Source organism: Dipodomys spectabilis, unplaced genomic scaffold (assembly GCF_019054845.1).
Source record: "Dipodomys spectabilis isolate Male_0828 unplaced genomic scaffold, ASM1905484v1 ptg000266l, whole genome shotgun sequence".
NCBI lineage: Eukaryota > Metazoa > Chordata > Mammalia > Rodentia > Heteromyidae > Dipodomys > Dipodomys spectabilis.
Genome location: NW_024870943.1, coordinates 1,990,016 through 2,015,889, shown reverse-complemented (window position 1 = coordinate 2,015,889; position 25,874 = coordinate 1,990,016). Strand labels below are relative to the sequence as shown.

Genomic DNA, 25,874 nt, shown 5'->3' with positions numbered 1-25,874 from the left:
TATCTGAAAGAAAAAAGCTAAAAGTGAAAAGGCCTGGCCATGTGGCTCATGTGGTAGAGATCTGCTTAGAGATCCAAGGCCCCAAGCCCAAACCCCAGTACTCAGCCAGGGAGGGAGGGTCTTTGGAGAGAGGTAGATCATTCATTGTAGACTAAGTCCAGAGCCCCCCAACCTGCATGCAGCCCCTTCCATTCTCCTAAGATAAAAGAGAGGCTGCACTCTGAAGAAAATAAATAAAATTCTTTATGACATCCAAATCACAGTACAAACAGAGATGAAATGAGAACAGGGAGGAAGGTGGGAGGGCTTCTCCCTGGTCCCCGTCCTAAATCCCTATACCCTGAAGAATAAATACCCCTCCCCAGAGATCCACAAGTCCCAGCCCCACTGCAGTCCTGGTATCCTCCCTTCGCAGAGGAGGTAAACTGAGGCCCAGCGAGTTTCCCTCACAGACGGTCCTGGGCTTTGAAAGGCCTATGGCGTGGAGGGGCGGGGGGGCTCACACCTGAACTCGGTAGCCGCCCGATCGCCGCCGACAGAGTCTGCGCACACACACCCAGTACAGGGTCAGCATAACCACCCAGTAGCCAGCATAGGCCGCGGCCCCGACGGCCAGGTGCAGGGCCTCGGCCCTGCGGGCTGGGCCGCTCCAGTCGGCCCGGGCCTCCCAGATGATGCTGCGGAGCAGGCCGCCCAGCAGCAGCAGCGCCCAGAGCGCCAGCGGGAGCACAGGCACGTAGTTGGCCGCCAGCTTGCGGCGGCCCGATGTGCCCCAGCCGCTCTGATTCATGGTGACGAGCGCTAGGAACTTGGCGGGCAGCAGGCCACCCATGTAGAGCGGCGCGTAGAGCGAGAGCAGCAACATGCGTGCGCAGCCGCGCAGCGCGGCGGCGAAGGCAGCCTTGGCCAGCGCCACGCCCTGCACGCACAGCAGCACCCACAGCAGCGCCCACGGTCGCCCCGCGTAGAACAGCCGCAGCACGGTGGCCGCCACGAAGAATGGGAACAGGCCTGACACCACCGCCTCGTATGTCATCCACGCGTGGTGCCGGTGCCACCACAGCGCGTTGTACAGCCACTCGCGGAAGTACGACTTGGACCAGCGTGTCTGCTGGCTGAGCCAGCGTAGGAAGGATGCAGGCGTCTCTGAGTAGCAGCGCGCGCGGGCTGTGTACCTGCGGGGATGATGAGGGTGGGGGGGTCCTCAGCCCGGTGCCCAGCTGCCAGCTGTCAGCTCCCCCCGCCCCCAGGCGCGGTTCCAGCTCCGATCACTGAGCACAGAGCTGCCAGCCTTCAGCCTCCTCCCAACACACACCCTAATTATTACTAGCCCGGAGCTTGAGCTTGGGGCCCAGGGCGCTGTCTCTGAGCTTTTGCCCCACCAACGCTAGCCACAGCTCTGCTTCTGGCTTTTTTGTTTTGTTTTTGGTGGAAATTAGAGCGGCAGGGACTTTCCTTCCTAGGCTCACTGTGAATCCTGATCCGCAGACCTCAGCTTCCTTGAGTAGCTAGGATAGGCTTGAGCCACCAGAGCGCAGCTTCCCTCCTTCAGAGAGGGCCTCATGCTGCATACCAGGGCTGTCCAGTAGCCCTGTAGACCCTGGGATTGCAGGACAAGGCCGTACCTGCTTGGCTGTTGAGCTGGGGTCTTTCTACCCCCCCCCCCATTTTGGCCTCTACTTGCCCATCTTCCTGATCTCTGTCTCCTACATAGCTGGGATTAAAGGTGTGAGTCACCATGCCTGGCTTTTTAATTTTTTTAACAGTACTGGGATTTGAACTCAGGGCCTTCGGCTTGCTATGCAGGCACCCTACCACTTGAGCCACACACACCCCCAAGCCCTGGAACAAGTTTTATGTTTTGTTTTGTTTTTAAACCTCTCTAGGCATCCATCTTCTCATATAAAAATAGGTTGATAAAGCATCTTAGTTCCTAACCCCATGATGTCAGGACTGCAGGAGGATTAAAAAGCCAGGTTCTGAGAACTGGTTCATCATACCATGACTAAATACCATTAACCACTGACGTCAGTAATGGCGTATGATTCCTGACACCATTACTAATATATTACTAATATGATTGCACTTACTGCTATTGGCTGGCCCAACAGGGAGGAGCAACTCCAGGCCCAGTTACAACCTAGGACAGACCCTATGTGAGAAACTCTCTAGGGAGTGGCTGGGTCCCTTCCTGTGGCAGACATCACAAATAACTCCCAGAACCATTCCTGATGCTAGAGCTTCCCCCTTGAAGGCTCTGTCTCCCCAGTATGTGGGCACAGATTTCTCTTCTTGCCTACTGCTGTGTCTCCAGAGCTCAACAGATTGTACAGATTGTAAGCCCCTCCTCCCTTTTTTGATATTGGTGTGGAGGATTGAACTCAGAGCCCTTGTTCAGCAAATGCTCTACCACTTGAGGCATGCCCTGGTTCCTTAGCTTCGAGTTTGTTTTCCAGATGAAGTCTCAGATTTTTTTGGGTGGGGGAGCGGGCTGGGCTGACTTCAAATGGTGATCCTCCTATGTCTACCTCCTGAGTAGCTGGGATTACAGGCACCATCTCCCAGGTGTGAGTATTTGTTGAGTGAATGATTCTCACCGTGTACTATTTGTTTCCCTGCTGCTATATCCCAAAGTCCCTGTGGATCTCCCACTAGGTCTGGCTTTCTTGGGGAACTCCCTCTGCTCTTAACTTCATTTGACCTAGCTCATAACATCCCAGCCCCGCTAAGAATCAACTTCTCTTTTCTTGAAGCATTTACTGGCTGGGTGCTGGTGGCTCACTCCTATAATCCTAGCTACTCATAAGGCTGAGATCTGAGGATTACCATTCAAAGCCAGCCTGGGCAGGAAAGTCCATGGGACTCATGTCATATCTCCAATGAACCACTTCAAAGACAGTGCCTAAGCCTGGAGTTCAAGCCCCACCACCAACCAAAATAACAACATTTTCTGGAGTTTAGGCTCTCCCCTTTGCTCCACTTAAACTGGCCTGAGGGGTCACATGGTTCGAATGGCTATCCACGGTTGGCTGGTGGGTCACCTGACTCCATGCAGAGGTCATCCTTGCCTCTCAGGGTATTGTCCATCCTCTACTAATACTTCATTCCTTCCAGGCTAGATGTCCCCCTCCACTCCCACAGTATCTTCTTCCTCTCTCCTTCCTAGATCTAACTTGGTAAATCCCATCATGGGGAAAGTAACTTGGACATCAGCGTGCATGCGCTCATGGGCACACACGCTGGAGCATGGGCACATGCCAGCGCATGCGCACACAGGTACCGTCGGCCTCACCCACCATCCCCCCCTCCCACCAGCTTACTTGGTGGCATAGCCCATGCTGAGCATGCGGTTGGTGAGGTGCCGGTCGTCCCCGAAGGTGCAGTGGGTGCCCAGAAACTTCTGGTTATACCAGGCCTCCAAGAACTGCTGCAGGAGGTTGTTCCTGTACAGGCCTAGGCGGAGGGCCGGGGGGAGAGGGGGAGGCAGACTCAGCTTCGGCCATCCCCCCCATGGCGTCCCCGACCCAGCCCCGTCCGCCCCCCGGCCAGGTCACCACGCTCTTCCCCAGCCGTCTATGGCCCCCAGCGCCCACTCGCAGCCCGCGCTCACCCAGCGGCCCGCTAATGCATGACACGCAGCGGAAGTAGCTCTGGCACGCCCGCTCCACGTTGAAGGCCACCCAGTAACGCAGGCTGCTCAGGAAGCTGACCCACGAGTCCAGGGGGTTGAGGATGCGCACGTCCCCCCCGACGGCCCCCACGCGCGGATCTTCCTCCAGCACCTGAACCAGTTCCAGCAGGGCCATGGGGTCCAGCCTGGTGTCGGAGTCGCACACCTGCGGCGGGAGGGCCACGCTCAGACCCAGCCCCCACGCCACGCCGGCCAGCGACTGCGGGGACGATGGGCACGGGGGGGGGGGGGGGGGAGGGCCGGGGGACGGGAGGGCCAGAGCCGGCCCCTCCCTCCCTCCCTTCTTTTCCTTCCTTCCTTCCTTTGTTTCCCGCCTTTTCTTTTCTTTTTGTGCCATTCCTGGGACTTGAACTCCAGGCCTGGGCACTGGCCCTGAACTTTTGTGCTCAAGGCTGTTGTCCGACCACTTGAACCTAAGCTCCACTTCCAGCTTGGTTTTGGTATTTCGTTGGAGGTAAGACTCTTAGGGACTTCCCTGCCCAGGCTGGCTTCCAACCGAACCGCGATGCTCAGATCTCAGCCTCCTGAGTAGCTGGGATGTGTGACAGGAGGTGAGCCAGTTTCCTGACTCGCCGACACGGCTTTGACTACATGGGACGGATGGCCAGGCAGCTGGGGATGGCCAGGTCCTGAGGGCCTGAATGAGCCCAGGATGGTGTCCCCTGTGGATGGCCGGCCCCGCCCCGTGGTGGCAGGCGGGTGGGCGCAGCCCCCCTCGTGCCCCCCGGTCACCCGGGCACCCACCTGCACATAGTCCACCGAGTCGCCCAGCGCCTTGAAGGCCGTGTACATGACCTCTCGCTTGCCACCCCAGCGCTGCGCCACACACACGCAGCGGCGCGTGCGCACCAGCGCCTCCACCGCCAGCCTCCCGGGATCCTCTGCCTCCACCTCGCCGTAGGCGCCAGGTGTGGGAGCTGGCGCGGCCGCGGGCTCCCAGGGCCGGTGGTAGTTGCCGTCCCACACGAAGGTGGCGGGGTCCTCGTCGGCGAAGGCCTCGCGGAACATGTCCAGCATGTAGAGGTCGTCGGCACCGTTGCCGTCCACCACCATGACCACGCGCAGCCGCGCACGCGGGTAGCGCAGGGCGCGCGCCGATGCCAGGCACTGGCGCAGGTAGGCCGGGTCCTCCTGGTAGGCCGAGATGGTGAGCGCCACGCTGGGCACACGGCCTCCCGCGCCCCCCGGCCAGCCCGGGGCCCTCCGCGCCCGCGCCGCCGCACGCCGGTGCTCCAGGCAGGCGAAGGCGCTTTGCGCCACCAGGTGCGCGCACAGGAAGGCGCCGTAGAGACCGAAGGCCAGCAGGCCGTGGCGGTCCGTGGCCAGGGGCACGCCCGCCGCATAGGCCCAAGTGATGAGGCCCAGGATGAGCAGGGCGAAGGCCACGGTTAGCACCCGGCGGGCCAGGCCTGAGAAGCGGTGCGCAGGCCCAGAGGGCTTGGGCGAATCCTGCGTGGAGCAGAGAAGGGAAAGGAAAGGTGAGCCTTCCATGCTGGCCTCCTCTGACCTCCTCCGGGAAGACCTCTAGGCTTGTGTGTGTGTGTGTGTGTGTGTGTGTGTGTGTGTGTGTGTGTTGGGACTCGAACTCAGGGCCTGGGTGTTGTCGCTGAGCTCTTCTGCTCACAACTGCTGCTCTACCACTTGAGCCACAGCTCTGTTTCCAGCTTTTTTGGTGGTTCTTTGGAGATAAGAGTTACATGGGGGCTGGGAAGATGGCTCAGTGGTAGAGTGCTTGGCTTGCATGCATGAGGCCCTGGGTTTGATTCCTCAGCACCATATAAGCAGAATAGGCTGGAAGTGGCACTGTGGCCCAAATAGTAGAGCACTAATATTGAGCTGAAGAGCTGAGGAACAGCGCCCAGGCCCAGAGTTCAGGCCCCAGGACCAGCAAAATAAATAAATAAATAAATAAATAAATAAAAGTCACATGGATTTTCCTGCCTGGGTTAGTTGGCTTCAAGCCATGATCCTCAGATCTCAACTTCCTAAGTAGCAAGGATGACAGGCATGAGCCACTGGCACCGCCCAGTTTAACAGCATGTCTTCAACAACAACAACAAGCTATCTTGTGCAGGCTCACCCTGAGCTTCTGGGCCTAGCCTCTCAAGCAGCTGGGACTCCAGGTGGAAGATACAATGCCCAGCTGGAGGTAGAAATTTTAACTGCTCAGTAACAATTATTTTTCCTTCTAGAATGATCCTCCTATCCTTTCGCTCACATCAGTCCTTGCTGTAGCTGGCTGGAGGTGGCGTGGGAGGGGAGGGGATTGGAGGGTTGAAGTTCAAGCAGCAACCAGAGGTTTTTACACACACACACACACACACACACACACACAACAAGGGACACACTGACTGCAAGGTGACCTTAGGCTCCAAGTCTCAGGTAGAATGCAGCGATCCTGTGACACACACACCGCTGCCACACACATGCCACGCACATCGGCAGAGACCTCAGATACACAGGACACCCACCCTTTGGCAGCAGAAAGGCAAGATCACACACACACACACACAGACATACGCACACACACACACACACACACACACACACAGAGGCTCTGGGGCCAAGGGACAGACCAGGAGCTTCCAGAAGAAATAGTTAGGTTAGGCACCACTGGCTCACCTGTAATCCTAGCTATTCAGGAGACTGAGATCTAAGGATCGAAGTTCAAAGTCAGCCCAGGTAGAAAAGTCCATAACACTCTTAACTCCAGTGAATGACCAAAAAGCCAGAAGTGGAGCTGTGTCTCAAGTGGTAGAGCACTAACCTTGAGCACAAAAGCTCAGGGACAGTGCCCAGGCCCTGAGTTCAAGCACCAGGACCAGCACATAGACACACACACACAACACACACAACACACACACACACACACACACACACAGAGGAGTTAAACTGTTATGATGAAACTGAGTCACTTGTAGTTGCCTTTCCCCTCCCTCCCCCAGGCTGAGAGCAGCTGGATCTGGGTATTTTATTTGATTCAACCCCACATTTGTTGAACAGACGAAATGGAACATCAGATTCATGTGCTACAGACACACGTCCCCGGCTGCTTGTCTGTCTGGCTCACTCTTTATTCTTTTTTTTTTTTTGTATTTTTGTTGTTGTTGTTGTTGGTTGTGGGCCTTGAACTCTGGACCTGGGTGCTGTCCCTCAGCTCTTCACCTCAAGGTGAGTGCTCTACCACTTGAGCCACAGCACCACTTCTTGTTTTCTGAGTGGTTAATTGGAGATAAGAGTCTCATGAACTTTCCTGCCCAGGCTGGCTTTGAACCATCATCCTCAGATCTCAGCCTCCTGAATAGCTAGGATAGCAGGCGTGAGCCACCAGCACCCAGCTCGCTCGTTATTCTTTCATTGTCTTTCTTTCTCCTCCATTCCCGGGGCTCAAGGGCCTTCCAGGACTCATAGCTGACTAAACCTGTGCAGCAACTCGGACCTTACCAGCCTCATCTGTGTGTGCTGCCATGCACCTGTGCACACACGAGTTCACAGATTCTGTCCCAGCACACACACTCACACACACTTCCTGGCACTCAAGATCTCCAGGTAGGGGCCCATTCCCTATATGCATACACGTGAATATACACAAACATGCGCGCGCACACACCTGTGTCATCGCTGTGGTCCGACGGGGTCCTCTCCCTCTCTGGTCTTGAGCTTGGACTGCAGTCTCTGCCCTGTGCGGCTCTGGTGGGGTCATTTGAAGACCGGCACGGGCGGGGGCGGAGGAGAGGTGATGGAGAGCTGACGGGGAGCTGACGTCAGGCAAAGTCCGGCCAGGGGCTCTGAGGTCAGGCAGCCAGGCAGCCCCACCCGCTTCCCGCCATTGCCCCTCCCCCCCAGACGGGCCTCCTGCCCCACCCGACCCTCTGCCCCCCCCCAGCCCCTCCTCTGTTCCCCTTCTCCCTTCTTGATTGGATCTGTGGAGTCCCCTCATGACAACCTTGCCCCAGACCTGTATTTCCTTTCGCTCCCCAATTCCTCATTTCTCCTCCCCGCCCCTCCCTGTCCTCCCCACATCTATCTCCCTTTTTCTGTATCTCTGTATTTCTGTCCTGATCTCTCTCCCCACTTTTCTTCCCCTCTCTTCCTCCCGTTTCCCTGCCCCTCTCTTTCCCTCCCCTCTTCTCTCCTTCCCCTCTCACCCCCCATGCTGCATCTCCCTGCCCCCCACCCCTCCTGTCCCTAGTCTGGGAGTCTGGGAACACAGCTCAGACACAACAAAAAAACAAAAAGCGTACACGTGTGTGTGTGTGTGTGTGTGTGTGTGTGTGTGTGTGTGACTGTATGTGTGTATGTGCTTGCTGTGAGGCACAGCTTCCAGGAGTGAATGTGTCTGTCCCATGCCAGGCACACACACACACACACACACACACACACACACAATGTGCCAGTGTCTGGAGTAGAGAGTTGAGGTCTAGAACTGGAACTGATTCATTTATTGGTCAGCTACTTACAGGGAATGACCTAGGCTCTCCTCGTCCTGACACACTGGGGAAACTGCGTCAGAGGAAGGGTAGGGAAGAGCTGGGGACCTGGGACATCTGGGTCCCTGGCTTCTCAGGGCTAGAAGACCAGTGATAAATGTCACTCTTCCACAGCCACCTTTTCAGGAATTTTTTCCCTTTAAAATATTTTATCTGATGGGCTGGGAAGGTGGCTCAGTGGTAGAGCGCTTGCCTTGCATGCATGAGGTCCTGGGTTCGATTCCTCAGCACCACATAAGCAAAAAGAAAAAAGCCAGAAGTGGCGCTGTGGCTCAAGTGGTAGAGCACTAGCCTTGAGCTGAAGAGCTGAGAGATAGTGCCCAGGCGAGAGTTCAGGCCCCATGACCGGAACCCCCCCCCCCCAAAAAAAAATATATATATATAATTTTTTTTTCTGAGACTATGGCTGTCCACGCTCTTTCTGTGAACAGGTGTGCTGATCTCTCTTACTGTGAACAGGTATACTGATGGCTCTTTCTGGCCATTCTTCAGGTCTGAGTCTCTGGCTCTCCAGATTCTAATCATTGAAATTCTCCCTTGCCTTTCCCTCCCCTCCCCTCCCCTCCCCTCCCCTCCTTTTTTCTGCTCTCCCTCTCCTCTCCTCCCACCATCCTCTCTATTTTGCTCTGCGTGTCTCCACATGTCTCATCCTCACTGACTTTCTTATTGGTGACACTCGGAGTTTCTCATCTTTCCTGTGTGTTTCTCTCCCTGCCCCCCCTCCCCCCGCCTTTCTCTGTATCTTTCTAGCTATCATGTCTATCTCCCCATCCACCCACCTGTCTGCCTGTCTGCCTGTCTGCCCGTCTGTCTGCCCGTCCGTCCGTCCATCTGCCTGCCTGCCTGCCTCTGGTCCCTCAGCGGCCACATCCCTGCCTCTGGTTCTGTTCAACTTCCCCGGCTGTGAGTCACGTTGTGTATTGCACGGATTCTTGTTCTGTCTCTTCCAGTGAGCTTTCCTCACACAGCCAAGTCCTCACGCCCTGGGTTTCCCCAGCTGGTGCCAGGTCCAGCCATCGCCTGAGCCTGGCCATCAGGGAAAAAAAGCCCCGTGGGGCCAAGTCTTGCTGGGGCATCGCCCAGCCCTGGGGTCTGGCTATGTGTGGAGGATGATCTTTAGGCGTAGAGGCCAATGGGAGGGTACAGAGCAGGCTCCACCCAGAAGCTGGGCATTTGGCTGCCTGACCCTGACCCTGCCCTGCCTGTCAGGCGGAGCAGCTGTATAAAACCAGATGTTTCTAAAACCAGAGCCTGCCTAAGCAGGGGAGAAGGGGACTTGAGGGCCCCGTGTTTTCCTCCACCGGAAGTCCCAGCCCCAGGCTGTGCTCTGCATCCAGCCGTCTGGCCCCTAGAGCCCTGTCTGGTCTCCCAGAATTCCTTGCAGCAATAGGTGACCTGGGCCTGAAGCAGCAAAGATAAGAACCAGTGATGGAGGACCAAAGCTTGGGTGCCCCCACTTTGGCGGAGACCCTCTCCCCGGCCCTATCTCCCAACTACCGCACCCAGAGTCCTCCCCGCAGTGCAGGCTGGGGCTTTCCTGAGGTGTCAGCCATCAGGAGCAGACCTGAGTCAGTGGTTCACAGGACCCAGGGAAGAGGTAGGGGAGAGAAGTCCAGAATGGAGATCAGCACAGGGACCGTGTATACCCCAGCTGGGCTAGGCCATGCCAGGCTCACAGGGTGACTCAGCAGGGCCCTGCCCTGTGGAGAGCCCAATCTGATGGAGGAGGCAGCTGTGTAAATAGAGGACCCCACGCCAGGGCAGGAATGATCCAACCCTGCTACATCAGGGTGTCTGCCCAGAGGAGGCAGCAGTCAAGGTTGATTTGATGGTTAGGGGGTGAGGGTGGAGATAGAGTGAGGAAGAAATTGCGTGCCTTCCACTGAGACCGAGTGGGCTGAGGCACGGGGTCCCCAGTGCAGAACTCTTCAATTTTCATTTATTTAGTGCCAGCCCTGGGGCTTGAATTCAAAGCCTGGGCACTGTCCCTTACGTTGATCCACTCAAGGCTGGTGCTCTACCACTTGAGTCACAGCTCCACTTACTTCTGCCCTGTTGGTGATTTATTGGAGATAATGAGTCTCATGCACTGTGCTGTCCAGGTCGGATTTGAACTATGAACCATGTGGCCTGGCTAGGATTCTTCTTGGACAGAGTCAGGTTCTCAGATCCTGGTTTTTCCCAGGGAGGCAGAGGGGAAAGGAGAAAGGAGGAGGATGGAGAGAGCTCAGCCCCTGGGAACCCCCTCTGTCCCCATTTGAAGGGGGGATGAGGAGTTCCCAGAGATGACGGGGTGGGGGCAGGGGACCCCTGGGCGGGCAGTACTCAGGATTGGCAAAAATCTCAGTTTTCAAAGAACTTCCAGGAACTCTGACAGCTTGAGCCGTGGGCTCCCACTGGAGTCTGGAGAGAATGGCTGAGCTAGAATGAGGCCAGGCCGTTCCTGCCAGATTCCCAGATTCCGGGAAACCCCTGAGCCGCCTAGGAAACCCCTGGCCAGGATGAGGACTGTTGGTTCCCTCCCCCCCTGCCTGCAGAGGGCACCCCAGAGAGGGAGGACACCCCTGGAAGGTGAGGGCCAGCAGAGGAGGTGACTGTCACCATGCCTCATGTGTACAAATGGACACACTGAGGCAAAATTCCCTCACACAACTAATCAATGATAATAAAAACAGAAAGCCGGGCACTGGTGGCTCACATCTGTCATCCTAGCTACTCAGGAGGCTGAGATCTAAGATCACCAATTGAAGCCAGCTGGGGCAAAAAAGTCCCTGGGAAACTCTTATCTCCAATTAGCCACTCAAAAAACCAGAAGTGGTGCTGTGGCTCCGTGTAGAGTGCTAGCCATGAGCAAAAGAGCTCAGGGACAGTGCCCAGGCCCTGAGTTTAAGCCACACAATCAACTCCTCCCTTCCCCCGCAAAAAAAAATTAAAGAAAGCCTGGCACCATTGGCTCATACCTGTCATTCTAGCTACTAAAGAGGCTGAGATCTGAGGATTCAGGTTCAAGACCAACCCAGGCAGGAAAATCCATGTAACTCTTACCACTAATTAACCACCAAGAAGCCTGAAGGGGAGCTGTGGATCAAGTGGTAGAGTATCAGCATTGAGCAAAAAAAGACAGTGGTCAGGCCCAGAGTTCAAGCCCCAGGATTGACATACAAAAAAAAAAAAGAAAAGAAAAGAATCTCACCCTCGGCCCTCCAGTCTCTCCAGCTCCAGATATCTTTCAGTCTAACTCCAGTGGCAACAGGAAGACCACAGACAGGAAAGTGGGGACCATCCGTCCTCAGGGAGTGCATCGTGTCCCCACCACAGGGGTTTTTGTCTATGTCCATGAGCAAGGCAGAGGTGGAGATTAGGAAGGCGTCTGATGGAGTTTCGTTGTTCATCGACAGTAGCCAGATATTTAGGAAGTGGTGAGTTTGTGGATTTTATTACTTTTGTATTTTGGTATTACTGATTTCACTGTTAAATTTTATGACATAACTTCCCTTTTTATTTAGAAAGAATATTTAGAAAGAATATAATTTGTTATTTCTAGTGCATTATACAGAGAAGAAATAAGTGCATTTCTGTTTGGGGCAATCCCACCCCTTCCTTCCCCCTCCACCAGCCTCCTCCCACATCTTCCCACTATGGCACAGCTCATTTCCCATGTAGTGTATGCTGAACCCCAGGGCTGCATTTGTCCACCATTCCTCTTGCCCTGTCTGTGCCCCTCTTTGTCCCCTCCCCTTAGAAAACAACCCCAAATGTTGTTATATGTGGAGGGGAAAAGAAAAAACAAATTGTTAAAAAAGGGATACAGGAGGACCCATTGCAACAATGAGATGTACAAGTCATTATGTCGAAAAACAAACTTTACAACTTTGGTGGGGGGCCGGGGGGGGGGGGGGGAGAGGATACGAAGGGATGGGAAGGGGAAACAAAGCAGGAGGCTACAATGCTTGATAAAAAATGTGCTCATTATCTTACCCATATAATTGTAACCCCTTTGTACAGTATTTTCACAATAAGAATATATATAAAAAATTTAAAAAAATTATTCCATAATTTGTTATAAGCACATAGTCAAGTTACCTGTATTGGCTTAGTTTTTTGTTACTTAATTTGTTCTAAATTTTAATATGGATGCATGCACAGTGGTAACATTAAAATTATTAATCAAAAGACAATAGCAAAATCATAGATACATATCAGACTTTCAATAGTTGGCACTTATAATGCTAATAATAATTTTGATGAAGATGATGATGAACACAGTGTACCCTGATACTGACAATATTGTGATTGAAAAGGAAAAAACTTTACACAATTTTGAAGCTAGACTTCCCACATTGAATACATAGTAATAAACAGAGTTGGATTACATACAATAAGAATAACAAGAGGAGAGTTTCAATATCAAGAAATACAATCACGACGCTGGGGAGGTGGCTCAAGTGGTAGAGCGCTTGCCTTGCATGCATGAGGCCCTGGGTTCGATTCCCCAGCACCACATAAGGAAAAAAGCCGGAAGTGGTGCTGTGGCTCAAGTGGTAGAGCGCTAGCCTTGAGCTGAGGAGCTGAGGGACAGCGCCCAGGCCCAGAGTTCAGGCCCACGACTGACCAAAAAAAAAAAAAAAGAAATACAATCACATCAACAGGTAGAGAGAGAGTAAAAACCCTAATATTATTCCTGCAGTCTCTTTCATGTATACTCAGTTTTCTTGGTGGTATTGTTTCCTTATAAATAAAATCATTTATTTCCACAAAAAAGAAAACACCCCAAAGCAAAAGTAAACACCACCAACAACAACAACAATAAAACTCCATGTTTTCAGTTCTTGGAATTCGTTTTGATAGTTTCTTGTTTGTTTGTTTTTTTGTCGGTCGTGGGGCTTGAACTCTGGGCCTGAGCACTGTCCTGCACTCTTCAGCTCAAGGCGAGTGCTCTACCACTTGAGCCACAATGCCACTTCTGGTTTTCTAGTGGTTTATTGGAGATAAGAGTCTCACAGACTTTCCTGCCCGAGCTGGCTTTAAACCACGATCCTCTGATGTCAGCCTCCTGAGTAGCTGGGATGACAGGTGTAAGCCACCGGTGCCCGGCTTTATAAATAGTATTTTAACTGTCCAGAGAAGCTCAATCACTGGTTTCCTCCCCTAAGGGGATCCTCCTTTAGTCTGACTCGGGGTGTGTGTGTGTGTGTGTGTGTGTGTGTGTGTGTGTGTGTGTGTGTGTGATGTCTAGGGTCCTGTGGAATTTACCACATCCAGTTGTATGATCTAACTTCCACATGAGAGACTAAATGTGCACCCTGTCTCAGCGCTTGGCTTTCCTCACAAGACCTGGTCCCTTCTAGGCCCATCAATTCCCTGCAAATGACATATGTCTAAACAATGGAACTGTTCACATTCATTTCTAATCTCAGAACCCCACCAGGCCTGTGCCCTGCAGATGTGTATGTTCCTGCTCTGCTTTTTCTCTCCCTTTCTGTTCTCATTCCCTCCCCTCCCCTCTCTCCTCTCCCTTTCCTTTTTTTTTTTTGCTGGTTATGGGGCTTGAACTCTGGGCCTGGGGGCTGTCCCTCAGCTCTTCAGCTCAAGGCAAGTGCTCTACCACTTGAGCCACAGTGCCACTTCCAGTTTTCTAGTGGTTTGTTGGAGATAAGAGTCTCACGGAGTTTCTTGCCCCGGCTGGCTTTGAAATAGGTTCAGATCTCAGCCTCCTGAGTTGCTAGGATTATAGGCGTGAGCGGCACCCGGCTTCCTCTGTCCTTTTCTCTCTCTCCTCTCTCTCTCTCTCTCTCTCTCCCCCTCCCTCTTCTCTCTCCCCCTCTCCTCTCTCCAGCATACATGGCTTGCTGTTAGGTCCAGTGCAGAGGGCACTCATGGACGTCTCTGGTAGATTTGCGAAGCAGAGTCTAACTTGCCACACCTGGCATTCCACCTATGCCCCTCCTTGTGCTTTGGCCTCCTTGTTCCTGTGAGGTAGCAAGCCCTGTCTTCACAGCGGAAGCTCCGCTTCCCCCCAGTGGCCCCACAGCTCCCCTCCCAACCCTGGATCTGCTGAGGGACTTGACCCCTCCCCACTGCAGTTTTGGCAGCCTGCCAGGGAGCAAGTCTTGAGCTTCAGGAATTTCCCCACAGTCGGAGGTGGGGGGCAGGGTGGGGAGAGTGGGCAGACTTGGGGGCTGCTTGGGTAACAGGAATTGAGGTTCATCCTGATTTCCCAACAGCCTGGGTGGTGGTGGTAGGAAAGGGAAGGCTTATGTACTGGGAGATTGCATGATGGGAACTGCCCCTAACTGTGGGGCGGGGGTGGGGGGGGTGGGGTGGGGAGGTGGGGGGGTGGGGGGAGGAGAGGGGGAGGAGGAAAGGGAGCTGGCTCCATGCAGGTGCATGGCAGGTGGCAGTGGATGCGCTGACAGAGGAAGAGGAGGAAAAGGAAAGAAGAAGCCAGCCCTGCTCCACAGCATCTCCTCTGGGAGAGGAGAGCTCGCTGAGGTCGGACTGGGAGCTGGAGAGCAGCTGTCTCCGGGTCACTTTGGCATCTCGGCTTTCCTCGCCTCTGACTGTCCCAAGGCCAAGATGCTCCCTCCCTCCCCATTAAAAACAAAAGACATCAGTGGCAGTGAAATCAAAACACAGCCACGCCGGGCCTTTGTCTGCCTGTGGTCTCGAAGGATGAGTAGGGGACACAGAGGGCTAAATCAGAAGGCAAAGATTTATTGAAGGGAAAGATGAGCAAGGGGAGAGCACCCCCTGGAGCTCTGTGTGGTGGTGGTGGGTAATCATGGGGGAGTCTCCAGGAGGTGTCTGTGGGACTGTCAAGATGGGTAAGGCACTCTTGTGGGCAGTGTCAGGCCTCAGGCTCAATCTCAGGCACCACGCAGCCCCGGTGTGCTCACCCTATGCCTTTTACCCCTCTGACTGGGCACTTGGCCAGCTCTGGGGCCCAATCTGGTCATGTGCAAGTCTCCTGGGAAAACTGGGACCTGAAATCCTGCCTGGGGCCACGTGTGTGACTCCACAGGGGACAGGTCGAGGCCGTCACTGGGAGCAGAGCCTCTGAAACCTGGCCTTGGCTCCAATTGCTTGGACTGGCTCTTCTTCTGCCCCCCTGCAGTCTTCTATAGTTCTTTTTTTGTTTTGTCAGTCATGGGGCTTGAACTCTGGGCCTGGGCGCTGTCCCTCAGCTCTTCAGCTCAAGGCGAGCACTTAACCACTTGAGCCACAGCACCACTCCTGGTTTTCTGGGGGTTTATTAGAGATCAGAGTCTCACAGACTTTCCTGTCTGTGCTGGCTTTGAACCATGATCCTCAGATCTCAGCCTCCTGAGTAGCTAGGATGACAGGTGTGAGCCACGGACACCCGGCAGTCTACTGTATTTTTCCCCCAAATCAGGGAGTGTATTTTTCCCCCTTACGCATGGCTGACCCTAAATTCAGCAGACAGTAAGGTGGACACGAGGTAAGTGGAGGCAGGAAGTGGGATAGGGAGCCCGTCCTCCTGCCTTCACACTGCCCGTTCCTCAGTTCCTGCGGGAGGTGCCACATCATTGGTCCCTGTGTCGCTAGTCTGGGCGGAGTCCTCACTCAGGGCCCTCTCTAGCGCTGCGGGCAGTGAGTGGAGCAGCCGTTGGCGGAAGTCCCTCCCCATGAACACGTAGAGCATGGGGTTGAGGCAGCTGTTGAAGAAGGCCAGGGCACTGGTCACATTCACAGCCACTGCCAGATCGCTCCCCACGCCGCCCAAGAGCTCCCGGATCCTGACAGTGGCCACGAGGGCCACGAGCTGGTAGGGGCACCAGCAGAGGAAGAAGGCGGCCACCACGAACGAGAGGACACGCAGCGGCCGGCTGGACCTGAGCAGGCCCTGACGGCGCATCCTGGCAGCGATGAGCCCGTAGCAGACAGCCACCACCGCCATGGGTGCACTGAAGCCCACGATGAAGCGGATGATCCCACGGATGGTCAGCATGACAATCGCCACCCTGGCCTTCTCTGCGGGGTCCCGGGTCCAAGGCGAGAAGTCAAAGGTGCAGGCCGTTCGTCCTCCGGCTTGGGGCACCGTTGTCACGCGGATGATCACTGGCAGGGTGAGGAGCAGAGCGCATGCCCAGGGTACCGCGATGACCTTGCGGGCCAGGCCCACCGTGCGATGGTTCTGGGCCCACACGGGATGCAGGACGCACACGCAGCGGTCCAGGGCGATGAGCGCGATGAGGAAGACGCTCCCGAACAGGTTGATATCTATCACGGTGAAGATGAGCTTGCAAAGGAACCAGCCGAAGGGCCACCGGCCCAAGGCCTTGGATGCCGTGAGGAAGGGCAGCGTGGAAGTGAAGGAGAGGTCGGCCACAGCCAGGTTCAGGTAGCAGAGCGTGGTGACAGAGCGGGCCATGCGGAAGCCAGCCACCCACACCACCAGTCCATTGCCCAGCACGCCCAGCACGAAGGTGACTGCCATCACCAAGTAAGAGAACGCATCCAGCGCCACGTAGCCAGCAGAGACGGCCCGCGCAGCCGGGGCGGAGGCATTGGTAGGAAGGGAGAAGTTGGCCTCCATCCCGTCACACCTAGAAGGTAGCCAGGGGCAGATTGGAGATGGGGAACTGCAAACCGGCTCCCCCCTCCCCACCCTTCAGCCTGTACCCCTCTCCCTCTCATTCTCCCTCACCTTCCTCACCACACTGACCAGCAGGGGGCTCAAGCTTGCCTTATGCCCCCTCTCCCCCCACCCCTGCAGCTAACCATATCTACAGCTTGCCAAGCTCTTGTCAGGTGGGCTTCCCTGTCCACTAGACAGATTACTTGCTTGGAAAAGAACCTTGCCCCTCAGAGGGAAACACTGGGCAAGAATGAGTACAGGGAAGGCAGGCAATCCAGCTGAGGCTATACACAATAGCTGGAAGACAGAAACAACCCATGCGTCCATCAGTGAGAAAGCACTTGCATGCACACACGCGCACACACACACACACACACACACACACACACACACACACACACACACACACACACTGTGGTATGTCCATACAATGGAATATTATTCAACCATAAAAAGGAATGAAGCCAGCTGCTGGTGGCTCAAGCTTGTCATACTAGCTACTCAGGAGGCTGAAAGCTGAGGTTCACAGGTCAAACAAAGCCAGGCTGGGCAGGAAAGTCGTGAAACTCCTATCTCAAATAAATCACCAAAAAAAAGAGAGAGAGAGAGAGAGAGAGAGAGAGACAGAAGTGGCGCTGTGGCTCAAGTGATAAAGCACTCGCCTTGAGCTGAAGAGCTTGGGGACAGTGCCCAGGTCTGGAGTTCAAACCCCACAACCAACCAAAAGTAAAAACTAAAACTACCAGGCTGGGAAGATGGTGATAGAGTGCTTTCCTTGCATACTTGAGGCCCTGGGTTCGATTCCTCAGCACCACATAAGCAGAAAAGAGCCGGAAATGGTGCTGTAGCTCAAGTGGTAGAGTGCTAGCCTTGAGCTGAAGAACTGAGGGACAGCACCCAGGCCCAGAGTTCAAGTCCCATGACCAACAAATAAATAAATAAATCTACCATTAAAAAAGAGTTCAGGGACAGTTTCCACTAATGAAATAAAACAGTTCAGGGACAGCACCCAAACACTGAGTTCAAGCCCCAGGGACCAGCAGGAGGGAAAAGAAAGAAAAAAGTAAAAGAAGCCAGCTGGGTGTGGTGAAGTACACCTGTATTTCCACTGATCTCTGGAAACAAGTGTCAGAGTCCAAGGTCCATCCTCACTCCAAGTCTGACCAGCCCAATCCCTCAAAAACATTCTATTCCTTCACATCTTTCTGCAGCACCAATATGTTTGTATATGTGTGTATACACACATGTACACATATATGTATACACATATAGATAGACAGACAGACAGACAGACAGACAGACAGACAGACAGACAGACAGATAGATAGATAGATAGATAGATAGATAGATAGATATTGGTGCCAGTACTTAGGCTTGAACTCAGGACCTCTCTCAGCTTTTTTGTTCAAGGCTGGAGCTCTACTACTGAGCCACACATACCTCCACTTCCAGCATTTTGCTGATTCATTACAGGTCATGCTTGTAATCCTATCTACTCAAGAGGCTGAGATCTGAGGATCTTGGTTCAAATCCAGCCCAAGCAAAAAAGTCCCCAAGAGACTTTTATCTCTCAATTAACCACTCAAAAACCAGAAGTGGAGTTGTTGTAGCTCAAAGTGGTAGAATACTAGCAAAAGAGCTCAGAGACAGTGCCCAGGCCCTGAGTTCAAGGCCCACAACTGACAAAAAAAAATCTTTCCAATGTGTCTTCTCAGGCTGGCTTTGAACAAAGATCCTCAGGTCTCAGGTTCCTGAGTAGCTAAGATGTCAGGTGAGAGCTACGAACACCTGGCTGATAAGCTCTCTCTATCATTCCTAATAATAATATGAGTGGGAACACTTTACCCTTCACAAAATGGCTCTTCAGTCTCACTTCCCTCTTTACTTTCCTTGACTCTCCTTCACAAAGAGTGCTGCTGTTGTTGTTGGGATTCACTTCTCTGTGGTTCGCTCCAGACCTATTGATTATATACCTCATCATGCAACACAGTGCCCATCCCCTCACTCCCCACCCAGCAAGAATGGGTTCCCAACCTGGATGTTCCAGCAGCTGGGGTCCTCACGCTCACTCTCTCTCTTGCTTGCTCGCTCGCTCACTCGCTCAGGCTCCTTCCAAGTCCTGGTCTCGGGAGAACGGCTAGCTGGTGTGACATCAGCAGAAGATACCTCTAGATAAATAGGGCAGGGTAGAGGAAGTAAAACCAAAGGGGCAAGAGGAAATAGGAAACCAGGACTCCCCGGGTGACTCACGATGACCCCTAGAACATACCAATGTTACCCCTGTTTTACTGGAATTTGAGGAGTGGGCTGGGCCCTTTAAGAAGTGAAGTGTGCCGGTCGCTGGTGGCTCACGCCTGTAATCCTAGCTACTCAGGAGGCTGAGATCTGAGGATCGCGGTTCAAAGCCAGCCTGGGCAGGAAAGACTGTGAGACTCCTATCTCCAATAAACCACCAGAAAACCAGAAGTGGTGCTGTAGCTCAAGTGGTAGAGCGCTCACCTTGAGCTGAAGAGCTGAGGGACAGCAATCAGGCCCAGAGTTCAAGCCCCACGACCGACAAAAAAAAAAAAAAAAAAAAGAAGAAGAAGTGAAGTGTTTGAGGGCTGGAGAGGGGGGGGCGTGGCTTGGTCAAGCCCTTGCCTGTTCAATCCAAAGTCCTGAGTTCAAACCCCAGGACTACCAAGACAAGCAAACACACACACCCTCCAGGGCCTGAGGAGAGAGATCCAATTCTAGACACTGGGATCCTCCGACAGGCTCTGGAGGAGCTGAGATTACAGACGTGTGAGTTACCAGGGCCCAAGTTGTCTTGGAAGTCTTTCAAAATCTGACCGCTTTTCTGGAAGCTGGGCTCATGGGGTGCCAGTTCCTCCTGACCACCTGTTTCCCAATGTGTGTGAACGCACAGACAGACCGCACTCCCCGGATTTGCAAACCATGACCCCAGCCTGCTCAGAATGGCACAGGCAATGTGTGCTGGGGAAAGTTCTTGAGGTGGAGAAAAGAGGAAAGATGGAAATGGCTTCCCCTCAGGGTGGCACCCCCCCCCCCCCCATTGCAAAATCTCGGCAAAGCCCACGGGAAATGGCATCAGGCTGGCTGGCTGGGCCCCGCCCCCCACAGAGGAAATCTCTGCTTCAGTTGCACAAGTCTCCCGCCCATCAACTGCTTCAACTGTTCTAAGGGCCTTTGAACATCTGGAGGGCTGGCTGGATATCGGATGTGTGGATTGTCCTTTCCCAGGAGCAGACCACAGAGGGAGCCTTAAGGAAGGCCAAGTTTGTGTTTCCTGATCGTTCTTCCTCATTCATTCCTCCTCGTCCTTCCCGGCAGCCCCAGCTGAAGGCTGAGAACCTGACTGGCTCCACAGAAGCTGAGGAACAGGCTCAGGAAGAGGCCTCAGTCCGTGGTAAGTTGGGAGGATCTGACCATTCAAAACTTGTTTGAGCTGGCCACCGGTGGCTCATGCCTGTAATCCTAGCTACTCAGAAGGCTGAGATCTGAGGATCATGGTTCAAAGCCAGCCTGGGCAGGAAAGTCCGTGAGATGCTTATCTCCAATAAACCATTAGAAAACTGGAAGTGGCACTGTAGCTCATGCGGTAGAGCGCTCGCCTTGAGCTGAAGAATGCAGGGAAAGCGCCCAAGCCCAAAGTTCAAGCCCCACGACTGACCAAAAAAAAAAACTTGTTTGAAGGCCTGTGGTAGGACAGACAGGACTTGCAGGCAGAGCTGCCCTGGGTTCCACACCCGTTCTGTGTCCCACACAGGCCTGTCCTGCGGGGCCCCAGCTGCCTACAAAATGCAAAAGCAACTACAAAATGCACTTGATACAGTCAAAGAATGAATATGGGAAAAAATCCATAATCTCATCAATCATTTTTATTTTGGTAACATATTCCAATGATATTTGGGTTACAATGAGTTAAATAAAATAGGTTAATTTTCCTACAGTTTTTTTTTCTTCTGGTTCTGGGACTTGAACTCAGGTACTGGGTGCTGTCCCTCAGGTCTTCAGGTCAAGCCCAGTGCTCTACCACTTGAGCCACAGCACCACTCTTGGTTTTCTGGTGGTTCACTGGAGATAAAGAGTCTCACAGACTTTCCTGCCCAGGCTGGCTTTGAACCATGATCCTCAGATCTCAGCCTCCTGATTACAAGCATGAGCCACCAGCTCACCTAGAGTGTTAACTTGCTTTTTAAAATTTTGTTTTGGACATAATCTTTAGGAAATTGTTAAACTGATGGTTGGGTATGGTGGTCCACACCCAAAATCCAGCCCTTAGAAAGTAGAGACAGGCTGATCAGAAGTTCAAGGTCACCCTAGGTAACTGAGTGAAACAAAGTAAAAAAAAAAAAAAAATTGTAAGTACATGGCTGGTGTTCCTGATCCCGCTGTGTTTCTATGGAAAGTGGGCTTTGGGACAGGGCCAAATGAACTTGGTAGTGTTGTAGAGTTAGCCTCCTGTAGCAGAGTCTGGGGGGATGGGCAATACAGGAACAAAAGGGCAATTAGGCAAAAAATCAGGGGAGGCTGCCTTATATCTCATGTCAGATGAGACCCCTGAGGACACAAAATTCAAGCTGGGAAACATCAGGAGCAGAGCATGCAAAGTCCCCAGATGGTAGTGAACTGAGGAGTATAGGGGTCTGAGTGGACATAGGAGGGGTAAGAAACAGGTAGGGCCAGCTAGGCCCTACCAGAGACTCACACCTGTCATCCTGGCTACTCAGGAGGCTGAGATCTGAGGATTGCAGTTCAAAGCCAGCCTGGGCAGGAAAGTCCATGAGACTCTTTTTTTTTTGGGGGGGGGAGGAGGGGTCCGGTTGTGGGGCCTGAACTCTGGGCCTGGGTGCTGTCCCTCAGCTCTTCAGCTCAAGGCTAGCACTCTACCACTTGAGCCACAGCACCACTTCTGGCTTTTTTCTTTTTGCTTATGTGGTGCTGAGGAATCGAACCCAGGGCCTCAGGCATGCAAGGCAAGCGCTCTACCACTGAGCCACCTTCCCAGCCCTCCATGAGACTCTTATATCCAATTAACTACCAGAAAACCAGAAGTGGTGCTGTGGCTCAAATTGGTAGAATGCCAGCCTTGAGCAAAAGAGCCAAATGACAGTTCAACCCCCATTGCTGGCACGTACACACACACACACACACACACACACACACACACAGCATTTGATAGTATAAAGAATTCTCAATCGCATGTCTTTCTTTCTGATTGGATCCTGTTTCCACTAGTCTTCATATAGATGCAGCTTCCATTTGCCTTCCAAGAAGGAAGGCCTGGTCCTGAATGGAAATCTTCCAGGACGCAGCATAAGCCAGCACTTAACTTGAACACATCTTCGTGCTTGAGCAGAGGTGGGCGGGTTCAAATCTGTTTCCACCAGTGATTCTGGTTCAGAAAGTTGGCTCCATTCCCCGCCCCCCCCCCCCCCCGCCCCGCCCAACCAGCCTCCCAAGTCTCCCACTGCTCCTGTTCCTTCTCACTGGCTAGGATGATTGGCTCAAATTGAGAGCTGAGTAGAACACAGCAGTTCCTGACACTCCATGATAACTGATTCCATCCTGTGGTGTCAGCACAAGAGGAAGCTGGTGAAAGAACAAGGTTCCCGTTTTCACTGTGTGTGTGTGCGTGCGTGCGTGCATGTGCAATCACTCATATGTTCCTTGTGTGTGCCAAGGCTTGAACTGAGGGCCTGAGGCCTGTCCCTGAGCTTATTTTGTTCAAGACTTCCGCTCACTTCAAGACTCACTTAAACCACAGCACCACTTATGGCTTTTCTGGTGGTTCATTGGAGATAATAGTCTCCTGGCCTTTCCTGCCCAGACTGGCTTTGAAACACAATCCTCAGATCTCAGCCTCCTGAGTAGCTTGGATCACTACATCAATTCTTACAGTTTACCTTTTGTCATCAAAATGACACATTTACAGCTGTACAGAAAAATAGAAGCCAGGAGCCGGTGGCTCACACCTGTCATCCTAGCTACTCAGGAGGCTGCGATCTGAGGATTTCGGTTCAAAGTCAGCCCAGGCAGGAAAGTCCATGAGACTCTGATCTCCAATGAACCACTCAGAAAAATGGAAGTGGCGCTGTGGCTCAAGTGGTAGAGCGCTTGCCTTGAGCTGAAGAGCTGAGGGACAGCACCCAGGCCCTGAGTTCAAATCCCACAACTGACTAAATAAATAAATAAACAAAATAGAAAGACCAGCCAAGAGAGCTCCATTTTGTTTGCGGGTTTTGCTGGCTTCCAAGGCTCAGCTGTGCCCTCCCACCCCCCCCCCCCTGGGGTGGATAGGCTCCCCAGGGTTCCCTCCCCCCCCCACCCCACCTCTGCTGAACTGACCCAGAGTTGGAATGTTCCAGGTGCGGCATCATGGAACCCAACTTCTCCATTCCCCTGAACGGCTCTATGGGGGTGCCGTCCACCCCCCAGGACTCCACGGTGCTGTGGGTGCTCTCCCTGGCAGTGCTGGCGGTCACCTTCATGCTGGGCGTGCTCGGTAACGGGCTGGTGGTGTGGGTGGCTGGCTTCCGCATGGCCCGCTCCGTCACCACGCTCTGCTACCTGAACCTGGCTGTGGCTGACCTCTCCTTCACCTCCACGCTGCCGTTCCTCATCGTCTCAGTGGCCATGAAGGAAAGGTGGCCCTTTGGCTGGTTCCTCTGTAAGTTCGTCCACATCGTGGTGGATGTCAACCTGTTTGGGAGCGTCTTCCTCATCGCATTCATTGCCCTGGACCGCTGCGTGTGCGTCCTGCATCCCATTTGGGCCCAGAACTCCCGCTCAGTGGGCCTGGCCCGCAAGGTTCTTGTGGCGCCCTGGGTTCTGGCCCTTGTCCTCACCCTTCCGGTGATCATCTTCTTAACCACCGTGAGCGACCCTGTGGGGAACGTGTACTGCACCTTCAGCTTCAGGGCCTGGGGCGACACGAGGGAAGAGAGGCTCAGGGTGGCCATCCCTGTGTTGAAGGCCCGAGGAGCCGTCCGCTTCCTCGTCGGCTTCAGCGCGCCCATGGCGGTGGTGGCCGTCTGCTATGGGCTCCTCGCCGCCAGGATCCATAGGAGAGGCCTGCTGACGTCCAACCGGCCCCTGCGCGTCCTCACAGCAGTCGTGGCCTCCTTCTTCATCTGCTGGTTCCCCTTCCAACTGGTTGCCCTTCTAGACACAATCTGGCTCAAAGAAAGGTTGTTGGAAGGGAAGTACCAGAGCCTGGAGCTCCTGATCAACCCCACCAGTGCCTTGGCCTTCTTCAACAGCTGCCTCAACCCCATGCTCTATGTCTTCGTGGGTCAGGACTTCCGCGAGAGACTCATCCACTCATTGCCCACCAGCCTGGAGAGGGCCCTGAGCGAGGACTCGGCCCAGACCAATGACAAGGTGACCGACTTTGGGCTACATTCCTTAGGGACTGATTGATCAGTGGTGCCAGGAGCTCACCTTCCCCCCCCCCCCCCCCCCCCCCCCCCCCCCCCCCCCCCGTGGCTCACACCTCTCATCCTAGCTATTCAGGAAGCTGAGATCTTGAGATCACAGTTCAAAGCCAGCCGGGGCAGGAAAGTCCATGAGACTCTTATTTCCAGTAAACTACAAAAAAAAAAAAAAAAAGGCAGAGGTAGAGCTGTGGCTCTAGTGGTAGAGCACTTGAGTGAAAAAGTCTAGAGACAGAGCCTAGGTCCTGAGTCCCCAGGACCAGAAAAGAAAAATAAAGAAAAGAAAAAAAGAAATCCATCTCTCTTTAGGAGACAGAGACAGAAATAACTTCTATACTTTTGCTACAGCATCGTCAAATATTGTTAAAAGACTCTGGGGTGATAAGCATCCTTTTGAAAATTTTCAGTGATTAAGTATTGTTAACATACTGTTCTGCTGAGCCCTTGTTGTAAGCAACCTATTGAAAGCCGTCTTAGCCCCACAGAAGACTCATCTGCATAACGGGATGCCCTGATTGGAGCAAACCACACAGGATGAGCCTGAGGTGGGTAATGCCTCATCTCATTTCCAGCTTCCTCTTATTTTCAGTAGAAAAGGGTCTCTGGTCCCTGATCCAGGTTCTCTCAAATAATGAGAATGGAGAATGGCACAAAAGCAGAGGCTCTAGTCTACATGATTCACCAAGAGATCCTCCCCCTACAGATAAAATAGTAACCACTGTGTTTACTGAGTTAATGAATAAACCAGTAGTTATTGAATGAATGACTCCATAAACCATAATATCACCTAGGGGGTCCAGTGAGAATCTTGTACAAGTGTGTGTGTGTGTATGTGTGTGTGTGTTGTTGGAGATTAAATCCAGGGCCTTGCACATGCTTACAGGTATTCTACCACTGAGCTACATCTCCAGGCCTCAGGCGATGATATTTTATCTCTAAAATGATTGCTAACCCTTATAGCATGAATGAGGCTGACCAGTAAGCTCCCCACAGGCCTCCCTCCTTCCCCTCCTTCCCCTCCTTCCTTCCTTTTCCCTCTTTCCTGCTCTCCCTCCCTTCCTTCTACCTTCTGGCATTGGACCCCTGGCTTAGCCTCCTAAGTAGCAATGGCTATAGGTATGAACCTCTATGCTCACTTAGAAAACTTACATCTTTTTAAATGTTTTTTGCCAGTCCTGGGGATTGAACTGAGGGCCTGGGCACTGTCCCTGGGCCTATTTTGTTCAAGGCTAAGGCTCCACCACTTTGAGCTTCTGGTTTTTGGGTGGTTAATTGGAGATGAGAGTCTCACAGATGCTCCTGCCCAGGCTGGCTTTGAACCGTGATCCTCAGATCTCAGCCTCTGAGTAACTAGGATGACAGGTGTGAGCCACTGGCGCCTGGCTGAAAACTTACATTTTTTTTTCTTTTTTGTCAGTCATGGGGCCTGAACTCTGGGCCTTGGCGCTGTCCCTCAGCTCTTCAGCTCAAGGCTAGCGCTCTACCACTTGAACCACAGTGCCACTTCCGGCTTTTTCTGGTTATGTGGTGCTGAGGAATCTAACCTAGGGCCTAATGCATGTGAGGTAAGCACTCTACCACCGAGCCAGCTTCCCAGCTCTGAAAACGTACTATCTTTTAAAAACAAAGCAAACACACCTGTGCCCTGTGCACAC

At 53.3% G+C, this 25,874-nt stretch overlaps 3 protein-coding genes across 3 annotated transcripts; 1 reads left to right on the top strand and 2 right to left on the bottom strand.

The window, feature by feature from the left end:
• Nucleotides 1–499: 499 nt before the first annotated feature.
• On the bottom strand, nucleotides 500–5,182 carry Has1 (hyaluronan synthase 1). The gene is made up of 4 exons (XM_042700077.1): nucleotides 4,436–5,182; nucleotides 3,611–3,836; nucleotides 3,321–3,453; nucleotides 500–1,175 (listed from the first exon to the last, which is right to left on the bottom strand). The coding sequence occupies exons 1-4, from the start codon at nucleotides 5,180–5,182 to the stop codon at nucleotides 500–502; spliced, it is 1,782 nt and encodes a 593-aa protein (XP_042556011.1).
• Nucleotides 5,183–15,484: 10,302 nt separating this feature from the next.
• On the bottom strand, nucleotides 15,485–18,897 carry Fpr1 (formyl peptide receptor 1). The gene is made up of 2 exons (XM_042700431.1): nucleotides 18,815–18,897; nucleotides 15,485–16,748 (listed from the first exon to the last, which is right to left on the bottom strand). The coding sequence occupies exon 2, from the start codon at nucleotides 16,736–16,738 to the stop codon at nucleotides 15,686–15,688; it is 1,053 nt and encodes a 350-aa protein (XP_042556365.1). The 5' UTR covers nucleotides 16,739–16,748; nucleotides 18,815–18,897; the 3' UTR covers nucleotides 15,485–15,685.
• Nucleotides 18,898–19,962: 1,065 nt separating this feature from the next.
• Fpr2 (formyl peptide receptor 2) lies at nucleotides 19,963–24,210 on the top strand. The gene is made up of 2 exons (XM_042700433.1): nucleotides 19,963–20,189; nucleotides 23,152–24,210. The coding sequence occupies exon 2, from the start codon at nucleotides 23,162–23,164 to the stop codon at nucleotides 24,203–24,205; it is 1,044 nt and encodes a 347-aa protein (XP_042556367.1). The 5' UTR covers nucleotides 19,963–20,189; nucleotides 23,152–23,161; the 3' UTR covers nucleotides 24,206–24,210.
• Nucleotides 24,211–25,874: the final 1,664 nt, after the last annotated feature.

Coding starts and splice junctions, on each gene's coding strand:
- Has1 (XM_042700077.1), bottom strand. CDS start 5,182: ATGGAAGGCTCACCTTTCCTTTCCCTTCTCTGCTCCACGCAGGATTCG. Junction 3,837..4,435: donor ACTCGGTGGACTATGTGCAG/GTGGGTGCCCGG, acceptor CTCCCGCCGCAG/GTGTGCGACTCCGACACCAG. Junction 3,454..3,610: donor ATGCATTAGCGGGCCGCTGG/GTGAGCGCGGGC, acceptor CCCTCCGCCTAG/GCCTGTACAGGAACAACCTC.
- Fpr1 (XM_042700431.1), bottom strand. CDS start 16,738: ATGGAGGCCAACTTCTCCCTTCCTACCAATGCCTCCGCCCCGGCTGCG.
- Fpr2 (XM_042700433.1), top strand. CDS start 23,162: ATGGAACCCAACTTCTCCATTCCCCTGAACGGCTCTATGGGGGTGCCG.